The 18,497-nt window shown below is 40.0% G+C and overlaps 2 protein-coding genes and 1 pseudogene across 3 annotated transcripts; 2 read left to right on the top strand and 1 right to left on the bottom strand.

The window, feature by feature from the left end:
• The first annotated feature begins 721 nt into the window (after positions 1-721).
• LOC143875653 (uncharacterized) lies at positions 722-1,153 on the top strand. The gene has a single exon (XM_077377259.1). The coding sequence runs from the start codon at positions 722-724 to the stop codon at positions 1,151-1,153; it is 432 nt and encodes a 143-aa protein (XP_077233374.1).
• An 8,045-nt stretch (positions 1,154-9,198) lies between these two features.
• LOC143875861 (xanthotoxin 5-hydroxylase CYP82C4-like) lies at positions 9,199-12,052 on the top strand. Its single transcript, XM_077377450.1, has 2 exons — positions 9,199-10,149; positions 11,249-12,052. The coding sequence occupies exons 1-2, from the start codon at positions 9,199-9,201 to the stop codon at positions 11,870-11,872; spliced, it is 1,575 nt and encodes a 524-aa protein (XP_077233565.1). The 3' UTR covers positions 11,873-12,052.
• A 518-nt stretch (positions 12,053-12,570) lies between these two features.
• LOC143875860 (xanthotoxin 5-hydroxylase CYP82C4-like) lies at positions 12,571-17,395 on the bottom strand (annotated as a pseudogene). Its single transcript, XR_013250213.1, has 4 exons — positions 16,977-17,395; positions 15,729-16,030; positions 14,310-14,553; positions 12,571-13,319 (listed from the first exon to the last, which is right to left on the bottom strand). The product of XR_013250213.1 is annotated as a xanthotoxin 5-hydroxylase CYP82C4-like (transcript).
• Positions 17,396-18,497: the final 1,102 nt, after the last annotated feature.

Here is an 18,497-nt window from a genome sequence, read left to right as displayed (position 1 = left end):
GATAAAATTTCTCACTTATTCTGGACATTTGGTCCCTACATACGTTCTTTTCGAACATTGAGACCTATAGTTTTAGTGGACGGAACACATCTGCGAGGGAAATATCTAGGAATCTTATTGATTGCAATCGGTGTTGATGGTAACAACGCTTTATATCCATTAGCATTTGGGGTGGTGGAGACGAAGAATGAAGATAGTTGGGAGTGGTTTCTGAAGTTGTTGAAAAGGCACGCATTGCCAGAACAGATGAATGTATTCACTATATGCTCCGATCGGCAGAACGGGTTGTTGCAGGTAGTACCTACAGTATTTTTAAATAGTTATCATAGTTATTGCATGCGCCACCTCGCTGCCAACTTCCGGTCCGACTTCAAAGATCTTATACTTGAGAGATTGTTCTGGAGAGCCGCAAGGACATTGAGGGAGAGTGTTTTCAAAGAAACAATGGAGAAGATTAAGGCAAATAATGAACTCGCACACAAGTGGATAAGTAATATTCCGAAGGAAAACTGGGCTAGTTTTTATTTCAAGGGGGATAAGTATGATGTATTGACTACGAATAGATCGGAGTGTTTCAACGCTGTCTTGAAGGATGCCAGAAAATTTGCCGATTGTATCATTAGTAGAGCACACTCGACATCAGACTACCCAGTTCATTCAGAAGCGTCAGAAATTAGGTAGTAGTTGGCACACAAAGTTGACTCATTATGCAGAAGAACGTATGGAGTCATCACTGAGGGAGAGCTGCCAATATACAGCTTATCGAGTAGGGACTCATGAATTCGAAGTAAAGTCCCTTGAAACTACAGATTCCATCGATTTGAAAACTCGAACGTGCAATTGTCGTGCTTTCCAAACATTTGGACTTCCGTGCGGACATGCAATCGCAGCCATTAACATCACAGAATTCGATCTGTATGATTACTGCGACGAATGTTTTGATGCAGAGAGGTATCAGGATACATACGCTGAGGTTGTGCATGCAACACTAGATCAGACACAATGGCATGAAAGTCCCAAACCGTTGATGACAATATTACCACCGCTTGCAAAGCAACCGCCTGGAAGGCCACGTACGAGAAGAACAGATTGCGAGTTGAAAGGTGGGATTACATTACAAGTGCACCTGATGCCGAAAACTTGGTCACAATAGAAGAAGTTGCAAAGAACCTCCCTTCGTCGGACCGAACCTCGACGAAACTGCTATTGGACGTTCTGCACCAATACTCACAAGGTCGAGCGTGCCTTGTCAAGCTCCCTTCTTTGCGTAAGGGTGTGGGTTTTTTTGAGAAGAAGTTGTATATGTTTTTTTTATGTACTCATATACTCTTACGAATTTTTTTGTTATTTTGTAAATAGTGGCTGTATTTAGATACACTTATAAAATTTTTGGAGTAGAAGTCACCCTATTTTTGAAACGGTAACGGATCAATTGCTGAGTTATTACAGTGGGTCCCATAGTTTGCCATAACTCGGCCTGATATGGTCAAGTAATAATAGAGGTCCCCTCCATCCCTGGTAATTTCTAAATTTTCATATGTGATACTTCCATTTCATCTCTTGGTCACCCCATTTTCATATGTGATACTCTCATTTTCCATGACCTGGTAACCCCTTCCAGGCCCAACAAACATGAACCAAAATTTTTTCAGGTGTGATAACCCCATTTCATCTCTTGGTCACCCCATTTTCATATGTGATACCCCCATTTTCCTTGACCTGGTAACCCTTTCCCGGCCCAACAGATAAGAACCGCAATTTTTCCAGGTGTGGTAACCCCAGTTTCATATCTGAGAACCCCATTTTCATATGTGATACCCTCATATTCCTTGACCCGGTAACCCTTTCCAGGCCCAACAGACATGAACCAAAAATTTTCCAGGTGTGATAACCCCATTTCATCTCTTAGTCACCCCATTTTCATATGTGATACCCAAATTTTCCTTGACCTGGTAACCCCTTCTCGGCCCAACAGATAAGAGCCGAAATTTTTCCAGGTGTGATAACCCCATTTTCATATGTGATACCCCCATTTTCCTTGACCTGGTAACCCCTTCCAGGACCAACAGACATGAACCGAAAATTTTCTAGGTGTGATAACCCCATTTCATCTCTTAGTCACCCCATTTTCATATATGATACCCCCATTTTCCTTGACCTGGTAACCCCTTCCAAGCCCAACAGATAAGAATCGAATATTTTTTAAAATAAACAAAACCACCTGAGGGGTATTCAGGTAAAAAAACATGTCAGGAAAAGTAAAATGGACCCATTTCACAAATTTGAAATGTGGGGTACCGTTTCACTATTTCCGCTATTTTTTGGACCATTTTGACCAAATTTCCTTAGTACAAAAGGATTTTAAAAAGTTGAAACTCCTTTATTAATAGGGATTTACTAGCGTACATTGCAAAAGGCATTCCGTGGATGGTCTGCTGCATCTGACAGTAGCCATGAAGACAAAATCTGCTGAAAAGTGAACCTAAAATGCAACAGACCATCCACGAAATGCCTTTTGCGATGGACGCTAGCAAATCCCTTAATAATAAGTCTCTAAATGCTTGAGGTTGGTTGATTAGCTCGATAAGTACATGTATTCTAATTAATAAGTGAGATCTCACATTTGGATTGGGTTGAAATCTCACCGTTGGATCATCTTAGTGGTAGATTAGACAAATAGTTAAGATGAGGTAACCTAAATATACTAGACAAGGTTCTATGTCCTCCTCTTGTAATTATTTTTCTTATTAATAAAATTTAAGGTGCCGCCCCGGTTTCTAGATTAATTCTGGATTAAAAAAAAACCTAAATATACTAGGCAACTAAATTGGATTAGGACGGTCTTTTTCAATAGTTATCAGTGAAAAACTTTACTTAATTGAACTTAATGCGGAACGTACTTCCGGCCATGGCGATTAGAATCGAAGACTGCAAATTCCCTCGAGCTTTGACGAATTACAAACAAGAACCTCCGCTGCACTACAAACAAGAGAATATAGATCTTCTAATCTTAAGAAAACCTTAAGGCTCGATCGATGGAATGACTGGCACTAGGGCTGCAACAGGGTCGGGTTGGGTCGGATTTTCAAAACCCTAGCCCAACCCTGGATTCCATTATCTCAGCCCTGACCCAGGGTCAGGGCCGAAAAACCTCAACCCATGGCCCGCCCTACAGGGCTCAGAGCTGGCCCTGGCCTGCTCTGATTGGCCTTGGTTGGGTAGGGTCGGCCCGGCCCGGCCCTAATCGACCCTAGTGCAAATACCTATTAAGAGTGCCAAAAATATAGCAACCACTTATCATATAGAACAAAATGATCAATAAATAGAGAAAGGGAACAAAATAAGACAATATGAATTCAACAACGTGATGGGCAACAGAGACAATTAATAATAATAATCTAAAGAAACATCAATCCAAGATAATAGAAAACATTAGCAAAAGAAACATGCATAGATGGTTCAATTCTATAATAGAAAACTTAGGGTCGGGCCGGATCAGGGTACCCGAGGCATTAACCCAAAACCCGACCCGACCTGAGTCAGGGTCTAAAGAAACGAACCCTGACCCACCCTTAGGGTTGGAAAATCCAGCCCTGACCCTGTTCGGGCTCAGGGCTGACAGGGCCAAACTTGCACCCCTAACCGGCACAATTTGTCTCTCAAATTAGGGATCCTCTTTATGATAGAACTTTAGCTATAATGTATGAGATTGTTCCCATCAAACAGAAAACCCATATTTATATAATTTCAGAACACACGTATTTGTGTCCATCCACACTTCAAACAGTTTATGTTTTAGAGTTTCAAAACACTTGTGATTTATCCCTAAAACTCCTTTGCTAATACAACACATATTTCTTTTTAGCTATTAATCAGCTTACAATTAAATTCTGAGTTTATTTTTACACTAGAAAATTTGACTAATAAAAACATGTATTTGGGCTTTTTCAGGCCCAATAGGGATCTTTGACTTCATTGAGGGTGAGATTAGGGCGGTGCACTGAAGAATAAAGTTGATGGAGAAAGATATCTTAGATAAAGTCATAGTGGAGGGAGATTCCTTGAATGTGATCAAGTGGTTAGAAGGGAAGGCAGCTTCTCCTTGGCAATTTGCTCAATGGATCGATGAAATCGATGATTGGACTGAGGGCAAGGTTTTAAATTTCGGTTTTAGTACCAATTTGGGACCCCTCCGAAATCCGAAATTTGGTACTTCCGTTCGAAATTTCAGTCCGAATTTCTGAAATTTTGGACCGAAATGTGAAATTCTAAAATTTCGGCCGAAATTTTGTAACAATTCTTTTTTTTTTTAAAGACATTTTCTAGAAATTTCGGACCGAAATTACCGAAATTTGTAAAGGCCGAAATTCGGAATTTCAGCAAATTTCGGTTTCGGTCCCCACTGAAATCCGAAAATTCGGATTTCGGCCAAAATTTAAAACCTTGGCTGAGGGAACATCAATCTTGTACCATCACGTGAGGCGATCAAGAAATTCAGAGAACGATAGACCTGCTAGGGAGCTAGAAGTCTTTGATTTTTTTCCTTCACGTACTGAAACTTGTATCTAGGAGTTTCACTCTTTTTTATATTTCTATTGTATTGTATTTGATTAAAAAAAGAGGAAAGTGTCCTGAGCTAGAGCTCAGATCGATAAGCTTATCTGAGCTAGAGCTCAAAAACACATGTGGCCCCACATTTTTTGGGAGCATCCAAATCATTCATTTGAAAGGCCCTTCCATGGATAAGGTGTGTACCAAAAATCAGATCGATAGGATCATCCTAACCCTGCCATTTGTGGAGGGAAAAAATGGGCAGAAACATGGACACTATCCATGGAAGGGCCTTCGAAATGAATGCTTTGGATCACCCCGAAAATGTAGGGCCACATGTGTTCCGGTGCTCTAGCTCAGATAAGCTTATATGAGCTAGAACTCAGGAACACTTTTCTCATATACTGGATTTTTCACACGAATATTAATATTTGTGGCAGCGCATTCCCTTTCTTTTGTATAAAAATTAAAAATGCAAGCTGAGTTCATTAACGTGCATGTAAAATAAATCTTCGGAGTGATATCTATGATCAATCTCAGACGACATGTCGAGGGTCACAATACGCAGGGCATGGTCCATCCATAGTGGAGCATAGCTGATGGATGGTTTGTATCATTAATTAAATAAGTGGGTCCCATTTGAATCTGTCTCCTTACATGATAAAATAGATAGGCGCCTACCATTTATATATAATAGCTCCAAATATTCAAAGTATATCCCACGAATGAATGTAAGTGAAACAAGTAGAACTTAATGGTACACAGAGACTTGTGATGTATAGATATGCAGAGTGGTCTAAGAAGAGTTTTCCTCTTCTTGAACCTGATAAAAATAGGACCATATTTCAATTTTCTGACTAATATTTTATTATCATCACCAGTATAATAATAGCAATAATAATAATAAGAGGAAAATGATTGTGAGCTTGAAGCTCATATAGGTTATATGAGCTTGAGGGCCCAAACACATGTGGGCCCACATTGTGTTTGGGGTTCTAAACTATAAGCTTATATAAGCTCAAGCTCATATAAGCTATATGAGCTTCAAGCTCACAATCATTTTCCTCTAATAATAATAGGCAAATGATTTCAGCACACACATGTGTTGATACATGCACACTAGATTGTCTTTTAGTATTTAAAGAGCCGTACAAAAGTTATTACAATTTCCCAAAAGCACTTACAAGCCAATTAAATAATAAACGACAAGCTAGGAGAGCGCATGTATCTAAACGTGGTTGTGCTGAAATAATTTCCCTAATAATAATAACAAAAACAACAACAATAATTTAGCCATCAAATTCGACCCTCCTCTTTGTCATGCCCTGAACTCGGGTCCGCGACAACACCACATGCCCATGTCTTACCCACATGGGGACGCAAGGCTAATGAATCATAACAACACCTGTCCAACATAACAACTATACAGAACAACTAAAGTTCCACAATCAATAAATCTTTTTCTATCAATGTTGAAAATAAAATAAATGAATCTAAAGATGTCGAAGCTAATAAAATCCTTGCTCGTCCCATTTTCCCGTTCCGCGTGTCAATATCTATTCCTCCCAACATGAAAAACAACATCTAACGCTCATGGAATGGACAAGTGTCCTATAACAGATGGATCAAGTATGTAACATAATAGTAAAATTCTGAAATCATGATTATTTTCCGAGATGCATTATAAGAGCAGTACATAAAAAAACAATATGCAAATTCCATTAGTTACATGTAAAAATAACCATTTTCACTTGCTAGCCGACACCATAGATATTGTCACATCTCTCGTGACAAACACAAACTTGTAGTTTCACATTACTGCCTAGAAGAGGTTGGCAACTGGTCCTACGAGGTTAGGGCCAGTTTTCACATCATCTATTGGCGCAGGTATCCAGTTTCACATTACCCACCGGATGAGGTCAGTCTAGGTTCACATCACCGACTAGACGAGGTCTTGGGATTGATCTCACACTCATTTTCATATCACCTATTGGCACAGGTAAAAAGGATTCTAAATTATGATTAGTTAGCAGTAGTTTAATCTTTCAATTTGAGTAAAAGATGTCTTTTGGTTTGATTAGTATAAGAAGAAAAATTCTATAAATAGAGAGAGGAGGAAGAGAGAAAGTTACTAGCAAATATTTCTTGGTTGTGGGAGAGAGTTGTTACTAGCAAATATTTCTTGGTTGGAGAACACTTTTAAAACAGGATTCTGAGTGGAAAATAAAAACAGGAGTGACATCTCAGTTGATTCGACCCTTTTCAAGATGTATTTATTGCTTTCATGGGGATTTGAGTTCCCTTGCTTTGTCTTTTAGTGAACGTGGGGCTCTAATGGTTGATGTCCATTTTCTTTTTTCAAAAAATGGGATCCCGTTTTCCTAGTAGTGCTCTTCTTGGTTATTGGCAAGGTTTTAAATTTCAGAAATTTCGGGTTTCGGTGGACAGTGAAATCAAAATTGGGTAAACCCGAAACACTACTTTATTTCGACCGAAATTTCAAAATTTTGTTTTCCTGAAATTTCGGCCCGAAATGGTAGGAAAATAACTTTAAAAACTAGATTTTATTAAGAGGAAAGTGTCGGTGAGCTTAAGCTCACCAAACTTATGGTGAGCTTAAGCACCCCAAGCACATGGGTCTTACATTTTCTGTGGTGATCCAAACCATTCATTTGCAAGGCCCTATCATAGATAGGGTGTGTACCAAAAATCAGCTCCATAGGATCATCCTAACCCCTTCATTTGTGGAGGACAAAAATGGGCAGATTTGTGGACAAATAATGTCTGTCCATTTTGACCTCCACAAATGGATGGGTTAGGATGATCCTATGGAGCTGATTTTTGGTACACACCCCATCTATGTAAGGGCCTTTCAAATGAATGCTTTGGATCATCCTAACAAAGTAGGCCCCAATGTGATTGGGCGCTTTCAGCTCACCAACACTTTCCTCTTTTATTAATTATTTAATATTTCCCTTAAATTTCGGGCGATCGGTTCGCCCGAAATTTTACTTACTAGTAAATATTTCTTGGTTATTGGTCAGAGAGAGAGAGAGAGAGAGAGAGAGAGAGAGAGAGAGAGAGAGAGAGAGAGAGAGAGAGAGAGAGAGAGAGAGTAGCAAATATATCTTGGTTATAGGAGAGAGTTGAGTTAGACTAGTAAATATTTCTTGGTTATAGGAGAGAGTTGAGTTACAAGCAAATATTTCTTACTTATCGGTCCACTTCCCGGCCTGTTACAGCCAAAGGCAGCGGATGAGAAATATACTGGGGGCGAATTTATCAACACCGTCTTCCTAAAAGACAATTATCAGGCCCAACTTTCTACCTAGTTTTTGTGATCAATTGATCGAATGCAACCGTATGTCCAGACAAATACCGTCTAGAAGACCTTGATTGAGTGATCCTAAGCACTTATCCATGAATCCATGTTCAGAGTAAACCTTTGATTTTTATAGTGCTTTTATCTAGTGATGAGATTTCCGTTTGAAATGGGACCAAGTTTGTGCGGGCTACTCATAATTTTCTACTAAATCAACCATCTTGATTTCCTACTATGCATGCCCTACTAACCAGTCAGAAGGATTGCAATTAGACATGTGCGTGATGGGTGATTCCATAGCAATTAGGGCCCCTTTGGATACCTCAAATTTTGCATTTGTATTTGGAATTGAGTTTTGAATAAAAAATGAATAGATCCACCAGCTCATGTTGAGGGAGACAGATAGGGAAGGGGATACTTCCTAATGGAGGGGGAGAGGTTGAGGAGCAAAGAGGGTGAAGGAAACTGCCAGGTCAATGTGGATTTCCAATTACTTATTTCCACAGCATATTTGGAAATCCGGTTTTTTTTAACTGATTTGGAAATCGAAGGATTTGATCCAGATCCAAATCACAACACAAAAAGGGCTGCAAATGTGAGAAATCCAAATCAAAATCTTCTCCGCATCCAACGGGTTGGGATGCGGATTGGTTCCTTTATGTGTTCATCAACCCTCGATTCCCAAAACATTTAAAAAAAAGAAAAGAAAAGAAAGTGAAATCCATGAAAATCCTGAAAAACGTGACTTGAAAAGTAATCAGCAGCATGAAACACGATAGTACTCTCACATCTTTTATCCTTCTTTTTTATTTCTTTGACGATTAATATACAAGACTTGAAGATTCTTTCCTTGGTCGGTCTTATCTAAAAAGACCCTCTTATTTTTTTAGTAGAAGCTACTTCGAGTCTTCGAGCCACTGAGCCATCAAATTTGGACCGTGTCTGTAAAATCCTCTCATTTCACCATAAAAATAGAATAAAAAGGGCAGAGATAAATCGACCCCCATATAGGGCAGTGCTTAGAGAGAGATAGAGAGACAGGAGAGAGAGATATGGGGGTCGATTTAAGAGATTAGGGGGTCGATTTATCACTGCCCTAAAAACAAATAGGATAATGTTGAAACCAGATTCCAATTTGATTGGCGGGGCTATTTTAAAGATCTATAACGATTTTCTGAAGTTAATAGCTCGCTGAAGTGGTTAGCCATCAAATTTGACCCAAGAAATATAATAATGGTTACACCCTCCTCTATACACCAAATGTTGTATAAATACCCTATCTCTAATGCCTTCCTTTCATCTCCATTACTCAGCTCACTTATACAATGGAATTTCTTCTCCACATTCTTACTATTGCGGGGCTTTTGGGCTTAGTTTTCTTCTACAAACTTGGGATTGCTAGGAAGACTGAGAGTAAGGAGACTGTGAAGGCTCCGCCCGAACTACCCGGTGGCTGGCCTATAATTGGCCACCTCCATTTGCTAGGAGGCAATGAGCCGGTCGCTCGAAAGCTCGGCACAATGGCCGACAAGTATGGACCCGCATTCATGATCCGACTCGGATTGAATCCCACACTTGTGGTGAATAGTTCGGAGTTGGCAAAGGAATGCTTTACTACCAATGACAAGATTCTTGCTACTCGTCCACAAAGCGCCATCGGAAAGTATTTGGCTTATGATGGAGCCATGTTTGGCTTCACATCTTATGGTGCTTATTGGCGCGAGATACGCAAGCTAGCCACCGTTGAGCTTCTCTCCAACCATCGACTAGGCATGCTCGAGCATGTTCGAGCGACCGAGATCGACATTTGCGTTAAAGACTTGTATGGAATATGGAAGAAGAATGATGCACGTCCAATTAAGATAGAGATGAAGGAATGGTTTGAAACCCTTACATTTAATGTGGTGGTTATGATGGTTGTGGGGAAGCGATATTTCGGTGTAAATGTAGCTCATGACGCCCTCGAGGGCGAGGCGAGGCGGTTCCGAGAAGCTATGGATCGATTCACTTATCTAGCCGGTGTGTTTGTGTTGTCAGATGCACTTCCTTTTCTTAAGTGGGTGACGAATTTGGAACGACCTGTGAGAGACATGAAAAGGTTTGCTAAGGAATTGGATTCTCTCCTTTCAACCTGGCTTGAGGAGCATCGTCAGAAGAGACTCTCCGGTGAGGCTAAGGGCGAGCTAGACTTCATTGACGTGATGCTTGCAGTAGTAAACGATACCGGCCTCTCTAAATATCATGATAATGATACAATCATTAAGGCAACTTCCATGGTATGTTTATGGGACTAACATAATACTATCTGCTAGGCATTCGTATAGTAATCTCCTACAAGAATATTGCATGTGATAAAATATGCACACACACACACACACATATTGAATGCAAAGAATTATATTAATAAAAGCCAAAACAAGACCAATCAAAGACGAAGGAAGTCGTAGATTTCCAAAGCCACCCTAGAAGCTACCCTGGGCCAATCTATTAGCCTCACTATTTGCCGACCTGCGAACATGCTGAAACGAGATGCATGATCTTGCCACTCTACCCTCATGCAACCGCCAGTCCGTGAAAAGCCTTCTGCGATGGTCCCTAGCAAATCCCTATATATGTGTTCGCGGGCACGTGCACACACACATATGTTTGAGATTTGCTAAGGCAATTTCAAGGAAAATCTTCACAGCTCACTTTTGCATGAGACAACTGTTAACTTACCAACTTCTCCAAAAGCGTAAGCTGTTGGAGAAAGTCGTTATTTATCTTTTATACTTTAACACTCCCCCGCACGTGTGGCCCACTTGGCAAACAAGTGGCACATATGGTCCCACTTTGGGCCGGCCATCGCATGTGGATATCTAGGAGGTTTGAACTCGAGACCTTTGGCTCTGATACCATGTTAAACAACCAGTTACTCCAAAAGCTTAACGGTTGGAGAAAGACACTATTTATCTTTTATACTTTAACAACAACAACCACTTGTGATCAATTAAATGAATAAGACAGAAGCTGCTTAAAAGTGAGCTGAGCCTGTGTTGCTGTTCTCTCCTGCAAAAGTGAGCCGCAAAATGGCTTTCAACGAAATTGCCTGGCTAGAAAATTCCAAATAATGTAATACGTTTGTTAGAGTTGATCAGATATGATGAGATCTGACTGTTGGATAATCAAATACTAATGAGAGTCCGACGAGAGGTGGTTAGAATAGATTAGGCAACTGGTGCAGATTATGATATCTTATCTTCTTATCTCTATCTTATTATGGTTGTCTCTTAAGTGCTTTATATAAGTACTCCTTATTACTAATATAATCAACAAAGATTAGTGAAATCATCTAATTATATCACAATATTCACCAACTCTAACTTCTTTGTGCAGTCTGTTATCTTAGGTGCTGTAGACACCACAACAGTGACTCTTACATGGGCCCTATCTTTACTATTAAACAACCCCCACGCATTAAAGAAAGCCCAAGATGAATTGGACATCCATATTGGCAAGGAAAGACAAGTAGATGAATCAGATATAAAGAACTTGGTATACCTCCAAGCTATCATCAAGGAAACATTCCGCATGTACCCTGCAGGTCCTCTCTTAGCACCACATTTGGCTTCACAAGATTGCAATGTAGGTGGGTACCACATCCCAGCTGGAACGTGGGTAATGGCAAACGTTTGGAAGATCCAACAAGATCCACGTGTATGGTCAGATCCTTCCGAATTTCGACCGGAGAGATTTCTCACTAGCCATGTGGGGGTGGATGTTAGGGGCCAACATTTTGATCTTATTCCTTTTGGGTCCGGTAGAAGATCGTGCCCGGGCATCTCCTTTGCCCTTCAGATTGTGCAATTGACGCTTGCTCGGCTTCTTCATAGCTTCAATATTGGAACTCCTTCGAACATGGCCGTTGATATGACTGAGGGATTAGGCCTCACTTTGCCAAAAGTTACTCCATTGGAAGTCCTTCTCACCCCGCGCCTCCCCTTGAAGCTTTATGAGTAATACAAGCTTAATAATTTGAGGATTTCATTGAATTCTGATGTTTGTTTTTCTTTTAAATCTGCTAGTAGTAATTGTAACCGTGTGTCTGTGGTAGACAATAAAGAGAGGTCCCTGGAGTGCCAATATCAATTTCTTTTGTTGAGTTGTAGCTTTAAATCAGGGCCGCTTTTAATATTGAACAAATTTGGGATCCCTACGTACTGGTACAACTATGATAATTAATGAGAAGTGATATATCAGCCCCTTTTGATCACCAGGAACACCCCCTTGTCAAGAACTCAATGCCCCTGATTGCCACAAATGTCAGGAACTCAATGCCCTAATTCCCACAAACACTGACAGGGGGTGTTCCTGGTGATCAAAAGGGGCAGATATATCATTTCCCTAATTAATCCAGACCCTTCTTCTAGTTGACTCCAAGTCCATGGACTGCAAGAAGTGGTCAATTGTAGCTTATTAACAAATGAATTTTCTTTATTTTTATTTTTATGTTTGTTTTGCCTTTTGTTTGAACAGGAAGGGTTGGTCAATTCATCAGATTTTCCATTCATTAGCAAGAACTATGATGAAGAGTCCCATAAATAAGATTTAACCACAAGGTGTTTTAGGGTTTGAATACCGTACTGATGAAGGGCTTGGTAGAGTCACTGGGCAAGAGATGTCAATGAACCCATACATGGGAGGCAGAAATACAAACAGAAACAGATTACATAAATGTCTCTTATTAGTATTAAATAGACAATATTAATAAAGTAGCATATAACCCATATGAAATACAACAATCCATGTAAAGTCACAATGGTTTGGCCCTTATAACCATCTATAATTCATAAAGCTTGGAATTCAGGCGTGGGGTGAGGAGAATTTCCAGTGGGATTGCTTTAGGCATTGTTAGGCCTAAACTCTCAGTCATATCAACAGGCAAATCCAGATATGTAGCCATATCAAATCCCTGAATTAGACGAGCAAGTGCCAAGTGCATGATATGAACGGCTAACGAGATCCCTGCGCAAGATCGACGGCCAGATCCAAAAGGGATGTACTCAAAGTGTTGGCCTCTAAAATCAACATCCATGTGGGTATTGAGAAATCTCTCAGGTTTGAATTCACAAGGGTAGGACCAGACTCGTGGGTCCCTCTGAATTTTCCAAAGGTTCACCAATATACGCATGCCAGCTGGAATGTGGAACCCAGAACTGTTGCAATCTTCTGCAGCTTCGTGTGGTGTTGAGAGGGGACCCGCAGGGTAGAGGCGTATTGTTTCCTTGAAAATGGCTTGGAGGTACACCAGGTTCTTTATATCTGATTCTTCCACAAATCTATCCTTGCCCACTTGGATGTCTAATTCCTCTTGGGCCTATTTTAATACATGGCGATTATTGAGAAGTCAGGAGAGAGCCCATGTAAGGGAGGTCGATGTGGGCTCCGTACCACCTAGGATTAGAGCCTGCAAGATAAAGTTCAAGTCATCTTCCAAAATATATAAGCCGACCCAACTAGTTTGGGACGAAGGCTTAGTTGAGTTGAGAAGGAAAGAGTTCTGTGGGGTTTCCTCCCTTTTTTAGGCAGTGTTTGGCTACACAAAATCCGGCAGCTGTGGGGATTTTGTTTGGATTTGGGATGTCATTCCTCATTTGGTTGCCAATATAACATTGAGCTCCCAGAAAGTCCCTAGGATGTCTCTTGGGTAATTATTGCATGCTTACTAAGGTGGAATTCTTGTCCCCTACTTATGACTTCCAAGAAAGTTTAACTATAAAATTTCCTGACCATGTCTGGACTTTGGATTGCATTAAAAACATTTGTGATGCCTTTCTTAGATTTAGAGGGAATGACATGATTATGTTTAATTTAGAGGGAAATCATCATAAACGGAAGGTCCCTCTAAGTAAAAATTGAATAGGGTTCTTGCAAGTTATTTTTTTGTGTAAAAAGTACGAAATTTTAAAAATATTTTTCCTTCCAAACTTTTTCAGAAAATTCCTGCAATCCAAACAGGGACTACTATTTCAATATCCATGAAATTAAAAACAAAAAGCCTTTCTTTTGTAGTCACAAAAAGGGCATATTTATGAAAAAGAAGTTTGAGTGTCTGATAAATATCATAAATGTTACATATGTAGTATTTTGGGATTGGGACTGATCACTGATATCCCCACGACCATGTTGATAATGGGACAAACTCACCTTGTTTTAAATTTTTTAACCAGCTGTCAAATGCAATTACAATTCCCAAAGAGCTCTCAACTGTCAATCATACTAGTGTAAAGCATAGCAAGATCATCCCATTCCCATTATCAGATCATGGGTGTGGGGATAACAGTACCCTTCTTGAATTTGTTGAAAATTTTACCTTTTGGTTTTATATGACTAACTAAAATGTATTCTAAGACTTAGGAAAATTCCCTACAAAACTAATTTAAAAACATCAACATACCATTGAAGTTGCCTTGATAATTGTATCAGGATCATAACCGGATATCTGTCTTTTCTCAAGGATTGATAACATCACGTCCATGAAATCCTTCTCACTCTCACTCTTTTATAATACTAGGCTCTTCTTTCGGTGCTCCTCCAACCAACTAACAAGGAGAGAATCCAGTTGTTTGGCAGCCCTCTTCATCTCTCTCTCATGCCCTTGAAGATCCAAAAACTTAAGAAAAGGGATTGAATCATGGACACTCAAACTGCAGAATGCACAAGACTCACATACGCCCGGGTATGTGTTGAAATCTCTGAAGAGGACTCCCTACCAGACATAATCCACATCCAAACCCCTACTGGCTTAGAGACCCAAGCTGTAGAATATGATTGGAGGCCAAGAGCCTGCCAACACTGCAAAGAATTCTGCCACAATTCAGACAGATGTGCCCAAACTGCTCAAAGGCCGATTCCTCAAGGGAAGAAGAAGCAAGAATGGATCCCCAAAAAGCAATTGGGAAACCAGGAAGCAGGAAATAGTTCAGTTGCACCTTCCCAAGAAGAACAGAAAACATCCCCCCCCCCCTCTCCCAGCTATTGATATCCAAATTAGTAACCCATTTGACATTTTGGTTTCAATGGAATCTGAAGAGAACCCATCCTATTCAGAGAAAGACCCCAGCTCTCAATCCTCAGAGATCCAATCTCCCAAAGAAAACCCCCTCTACTCCAGTCAGGCCCAAGACCCTTTTCTTACAACATCCCCAACCAAGGCCCAAACCCCTTCACAAAATTCAAACGGCAGCCCCATTGCCCCCAGTCAAATTAAGCCTTCCTCCTCTGGACCTGGTACCCAACCTCAACCATTTAACCCTCCTCCCAGACCAAACATCTCCCAACCCCCAGCCCCCATCACGGATAATCATGATGTCTCTGGTGGATTGTCAGTCTCAGCCGATTCGAGGCCTGAGAAGGAACAAAGTGAACCTTGTCATAGTAAGGAGGAGGCAATTAGGCCTGAAACAGAGTACTCCTCCAAAGAAGAGTCGGAAATGGAAGCTGATGAAGAAGAACACTCCCATCTGAAGGAAAAAGAAACCCTCCATCAAAGGAAAACTAAATCTTCTAAGGTTCAGAAGCTGAGGAAGAGCCAGAGACCAAGGTATTTTAGCCAGAAGATGAAAGACGCCTTGGATCATTAGTGGCTTAATCATGAGGACCGGCTCTAGATTTCACATGTTTTCTCTATTCTCTTTCTTGTTTTGTTATCAAGGGTATTATTATCATTGTTGTTTCCCTGTCCCTTAGTCATTGTTCTCAAGATTGGGGAGTGGTCTTGTTTCTTTCATTGTAATATCTTTCTTTAATTAATATACTGGTAGGGGTCCGCCTAACCCTAGCTTACCGATCAAAAAAAAAAGGGATTGAATCAGACACAACAAACACGCCAGAGAGATACATCAATTGAGCCATTGCTTCTCTGAAATGCCTCGCTTCTTCTTCATCACAAGCAACATTAGAACCAAAATATCTCTTCCCAGCCACCATCATGTAGACCACATCAAATGACAAATCTCCAAACCATTGTTTCATATCAACCTTAACCGAATCCTTACCATACTTCACACAGAGCCTGTACAAATCTGTTATGCTCATGTTGATATCTGTAGCTCGGACGTGTTTCAGCACTTCCAGGTGGCGGCTTGAGAGAATCTCAAGTGTGGCTATCTTGCGTACCTGTTTAAGTATAAATGATTAAATAACACTAACTCTAACAACTTAAGCTTTCAGAGTAACTGGTTGTTTTACAAGGCATCAGAACAATTGCCTCATGGTGGATCCCGAGTTCGAAACCCAACAAATACTTGATATTAAAAAACTCACGTGTACAGCGAACCCAAAAAAGAAGGACCATACGTGAGGGGGAGTTGATAAAATTATGAATTTCACTAATCTTGATTAATTACAGAGGGCCCAATGAGTTTTTATATAGAATACTAAAAATATAAAAATAGAAAGATAAGCATTGGTTGTAGAAAGAGATAAAGATAGCAACAACACTAGTCTAACCTAATTACTCCATTTAGTCTAGTTGCTTAATCTAACACCTTAATCAAGTATCATCAAATCTCACATATTAATTTAAACTAATTCTTACAGGAGTGATGAAGTATAAATGATTAAATATATAACAACAACTCTATATAATAACTTAAGCTTTGGGAGTAAGTGGTTGTTTCATAGTACCTCATGCCAATTAGGCCCTTATAACCCAAAAACGGCGTAGTCGTGATGAGTAAGTGGTTGTTTCATAGTACCTCATGCCAATTAGGCCCTTATAACCCAAAAACGGCGTAGTCGTGATGCATGCACAAACAAACAAAAAAATAGAGTGCGCACCCCCACAAATGAAAATGGCCTAATCAATCGTTCGTTTTCGGCTCTTATTTATTTTCAACATTGGATCCCATCTAAAAAGTATTTTCCTTCATTAAAAACAGCTAAGGCCCTCTTCGTTTGAGATTAGATAACAGAAGGTGAGCCCTCAAACCGATTATTGGACTAAAAAATAATCTAATTTGAGTCCAATAATCGCTTTGGAGGCTCACCATCGGTTGTCATTATCTCACACGAACAGGGCCTAAACCATTTGGAGTAATTGGCTAAAATTGTTTCACAGTACCTCACGCCAGTAAGGCCCATAGGCTGAAAACCCAAACACTGCGTAGTCATAGGCCAAGTATTTTCCGGCTGTACTTCTTGGACGATTGGCGGGAGCTTTGTCATTTATAGTTAAGCATTCCTTTGCAACCTCCTAACTACTAATGACAAGGGCGCGATGCATGCCCAGACCAGACGGAGAGTGAAGATCCGGGATATTTATCAGACTTGGCTCCCAGAGTTCGAGCAAGAAACTCACTCCCGCTTAGCAGATGGAGGTGGCCGATTATAGGCCACGCATTGGATGCTTCGGGTGCCTCTTTGCCCTTATATTTTGTGCTTTTGGTCTTTGATATCCATTGACTGTAGAAAATAACTAAGGCTAGAAGTCCACCAATAGCTTGCAATTGGGCAAGGAAGTCCATAGATGATTGTGTGAGATGGAATGGAGATAGCCTGGAAATGCCTTGCGAAACCCACGTTGGGTGATGTCTCTTCGTACTGACATTAGCTTTAAAAAGAATAATGTGTCACTGGCAGTACCATGTTTTTTGGGTTTTGTTTGAAAATGTAAATCTACAATAAATTTACCGCGTTTTACATGGCTTTTGAGTTTTTTTTCTGAAGCAATGAGTAGATTTACATTTTCAATGCAACTTAAGGAGTGCTCTGGCCTCTGGGCACTCGTTAACAAAACCCACAACAGCTGATTAAGTAATAAAAGACATGGTGAGTTACTGCATTTATCAAAAGATGATCATGCCAATTCAGTAGCCTTATCAAAAATGAATTTGCTGAGAACAATATTAGTACCCTTATAAAAAATGCGATTTGCAAGGGACCATCAGATGGCATTTGCGACTGGGCTGTTGCATGGGAAAGCAGCCACCTCAGATGAATTAAATCAATAACACGAAAACTGAGCCTCTGTGGCTGCTTTATCATGCAACAGCCCGACCGTGAAATGCCTATTGCAATGTCCCTAGCAAATCCCTATAAAAATATAAGGAATACCTTTTACACTGTTTTGATAATGGAACGAGCTTACCTTGTTTTATTTATTTTAATAAGCTGCCAAAGGCTATTACAATTCCCCAATAGCTCCAATTAAGAAGCTAATAAAAAATATCTTTCAGTTCTATTACTCATCCCTTATCAAATAATCAAATATATTTTCATATGAAATGGCAGAGGCATTGCTGAGAAAAATTAGCCTTTTCCTAATAAAATGAAACATTTGATTGCTCTCAGGAGAAAGATTTCCTATTTTGTAGCCAGAAAGATTTGTGGCTATGAAAGAGGGAATAAACAGAACATTAAATAACCGGGTTGGATAGTTGTTGAAATTGTCGTTTTCCTATTCTTGGAAACTTCCGAATACACAAGACATTGGATCCATCATTGAATTAGGGCTACAAGTATGCCCATTTCTTGTTTGCAACTTTATGGTATTTTTCCCATTTCTCCTAAGTAGATAAAGATAGATGGACCAAATAAAGATATTAAAATGTCTGTATAAGACAAATTGACACTTTAGTTCATC

The sequence above is a fragment of the Tasmannia lanceolata genome, unplaced genomic scaffold, assembly GCF_043159265.1.
Source record: "Tasmannia lanceolata isolate RefF3 unplaced genomic scaffold, GAP_Taslan_0.1 ptg000004l, whole genome shotgun sequence".
Taxonomy (NCBI): domain Eukaryota; kingdom Viridiplantae; phylum Streptophyta; class Magnoliopsida; order Canellales; family Winteraceae; genus Tasmannia; species Tasmannia lanceolata.
This window is presented reverse-complemented; position numbering and strand designations above follow the sequence as displayed.